At 43.2% G+C, this 3,306-nt stretch overlaps 1 protein-coding gene across 1 annotated transcript; it reads right to left on the reverse strand.

The window, feature by feature from the left end:
- Positions 1-756: 756 nt before the first annotated feature.
- On the reverse strand, positions 757-2,802 carry LOC117288740 (transmembrane protein 45B-like). The gene has a single exon (XM_033769566.1). The coding sequence runs from the start codon at positions 2,269-2,271 to the stop codon at positions 1,435-1,437; it is 837 nt and encodes a 278-aa protein (XP_033625457.1). The 5' UTR covers positions 2,272-2,802; the 3' UTR covers positions 757-1,434.
- Between the last annotated feature and the right edge of the window lie 504 nt (positions 2,803-3,306).

The raw sequence follows: 3,306 nt of genomic DNA on the forward strand, positions 1-3,306 counted from the left end.
ACTGCCTTTATTTTCAGAAATCTATCTGCAATTAGTGCAGAATCAGGGACAGTTGACAGCTCTGCTATAACTTTGATGACTCAGAGCGTATTACATAATATTTAATCCCATTCTAAAGTGCTCAATGATGTAGGCCAGTCTAAAATACTACATCCCACACAGTCAGTGTGCTATGTCAGACGAAGCTCAATCATAAGCTGCCCTTTAACATAACCGTACACAAAATCATACATTGGAATCGTTGTGCATAATTACTGCATTTTACTGTCGATTGAGTCCGATTATTTTGATGAAAGGTATCCTCAAAGGGGAATTGTGTATCTTCCATCACATAACAAAATGCAGAAATATTTTGTTGTCTTGAGAACTTGCCCGGCTTTATTCTGCTGCTATATATATTTTAGTGGGTCGAGGTTGCCGCCGGGGTATGTTCTTCACGGGTCTTAAAGGCAGTGGACACTATTGGTAATTGTCAAAGACCACAGTCTTCTCACTTGTTGTATCTCAGCATATGCATAAATAACAAACCTGTGAAAATTTGTGCTCAATCGGTCTACGAACTTCCGAGATAATAATGAAAGAAAAAATACCCTTGTCACACGAAGTTGTGTGCGTTTAGATAGTTGATTTCGAGACCTCAAGTTCCAAACTCGAGGTCTCGAAATCAAATTCGTGGAAAATTACTTCTCTCTCGAAAACTATGGCACTTTAGAGGAAGCCATTCCTTACAATGTTTTCTACCATCAACCTCTCCCCATTACTGGTCACCAAGAAAGGTTTTATGCTAATAATTATTTTGAGTGATTACCAATAGTGTCCAGTGCCTTTAACGTTTCTAGTTTCGACTCATGCTCATGTCATCGGCAATAATATACTATACAACGAGACAATGTTCTCAAACGATCATAATTAGCCCAGCAAGTAGATTACACATGGTGCTAAACAACATATTCTTATTTATTATCGAGAAAACGCCATCTTGTTCATGTTCCTTGTATCCAACAGCAGTAACCATTTGATTCATATATGTTCACCGTACACACACAAAAATGCCATTGCCATTTCTCCTTCCAGCCTCGGTTTGGGACACATTAAATTATACGGGGAAAAACCAAGATGGTCGCAACATTTTCCTTCATAATAGTGACACGAAGTCTAGTGCGACGGAAGGTTGCAAGGAAACATGCACAACGTAGTTATATAGTGACATGTTTACGGTAACCTTTGATCCACTTCGCAGCACGGTACTTTCAAACAGTTTAGTTGTGGCAGCTGCATTTTTCAAAATAAAAAGATTTGTAGTGATATTATTTGGTATTTTAAGAGATAATCTTGTGTATATACAAATCAAACTTACACTTTGACAGCTATCCAAATTGTATACAGTTTCCACTTTGGAAAAGGTAATTTTTAGTATTTAGTAATAGCCCTGTTTTATAGTACAGTTTTGATATCCATGGTCTCTTCTTTGTCGTCGTACACACTCATGAAATCATAGTCTTCATCATAGGGTTCCATTTCTCCCTCGATATACGGGTCCGCACTTAGGGCAGCTTTGACAGTTTTACGCACAAAATAAACAATCAAAGATGTGAGGGCGACATGCCATGCGAAAATAAGGCCGACCGTTAGCCTGACAGCGTCTTCATTCTGCCACTGTCTACCGCTCACGCAGAGCGTGAACCCGACCTGAATACACCAAATTCCCTGCACCATGGTGCAGCCGCAGCGAATCCATCGTATACGTTGCATTTGGGGCAGAAAAGTCTCCCCAAGAATGACCATGGCGGTCGCCAGGGTGAGCAGTAGTTGGGGCTCGTACATCGCGCGGTCCGTTCCAACTGGGAATTTACACACGTGGTCCTTGAGAGCTGTAAAATGGCACAGGAACGTTGCGGCGAGACACAGCCGGCTGATGAAGCGCCACGCACTCGGCGTCCACCAACGGTCCGCGGCGATCCGGGCGAAGGAGTAAGGGATCAACGGCCCCCACACCATCCAAACATTCCATCTGTTTTGATGCCCGGAACTGCGACTTAATCCACTCCGGAGAAGCTCAATGAAGAGTACAAGTCCGGTGAAGCATAGCACGGCGACAGCCTCTAATGAAGACCGTTCGAAGCACGTATCCATCACATTGTTCCGGCATGTAGAGTCGCAATCCCGTGAGAATTCTCGGTAACACCGGCTGAACGTCCAGCCAATCCCCAAGAAAAAGAGAAACAATCCCAGGACAAGAAAATCACTCCAGTTGGTCAGGTTTGTCTCCATCGTTCCTTCTAAAATACTTTCCCCCGACAAAGAAGCTCACCCCAGCAATGCGACTCACTCGCTCCGTCTCCACTGATTTCAGTAGGAGAGAATTAAGCTAATGAAGATGACGATGATGGCAACGGCCAGTGTTTTGGATTGAAGTCAGTTTCCTCTGCCTATGCGACAAGAAAGCCCGCGCCCCACTGCTCACACTCAGAACATCGTCCTCCCCGTTCGCTCACTTCGCCGTCAAATAAGACGGCCCTGTGGGAAATTGGCAGATCGAATGCTGCTGTAATTGCTCTCCTAGTTACACGGTGAAAGAGAGCAAGCAAGATGGAATAGAGTGAGAAGGGGAAGAGGGTAAAATACAAAAATATCCCATCCCCCATTTTATCTATCAATTCCTATGGGTTCGCAATAATTGTGCATTAGAATAGACAAGCACACGAACTCTGTGTACCACCTACGGCAATATCCATTCACGTACGGGGTTATCAATGACTAACATTTTCGCAGGGAAATTTCTCTCTTTTGTTGTTGAAGGCTGCTCTTATGAAAACCGTTCACTAATTTTGTTCCCCATGCACTGTGCATGTACGCGAGTAAACGCACGCCCGGTCAGCTCTTTTTTGTAATTACATAAATCACCGAGATAAAATCTTTAGCGAGTTGCGCTTATTCCTACGGGCATAATAAACGTAGCGTGGTTACCATGACGTATCTGCAGCCTGCCTACAACTACCATCATGGGATTGTTTCCCCTCTTCCATTGAATGTGCAATAATAAATTGACTTGCAAATCTAACACCCACTTTAACCCTAAGGGCTGTATGTTCAATACACGAGCTTTGCATTTTCTTTCAACTAAGGTACCTTAAGGCTCCTCGAGCCAGTACACTCGGAGTCCATAAACGACTGCCGATATAAAGTAACTACATCACTCAAAAGACAACAAACCCAGACAATGTGTTACTTCAAAATTAGTTCAGCTGCATACTTGACAGCCTCACCAAAGGTGTTCAGTATGCATTTCACCTGTGTTATGTATTT

The sequence above is a fragment of the Asterias rubens genome, chromosome 4 (assembly GCF_902459465.1).
Source record: "Asterias rubens chromosome 4, eAstRub1.3, whole genome shotgun sequence".
Lineage (NCBI taxonomy): Eukaryota > Metazoa > Echinodermata > Asteroidea > Forcipulatida > Asteriidae > Asterias > Asterias rubens.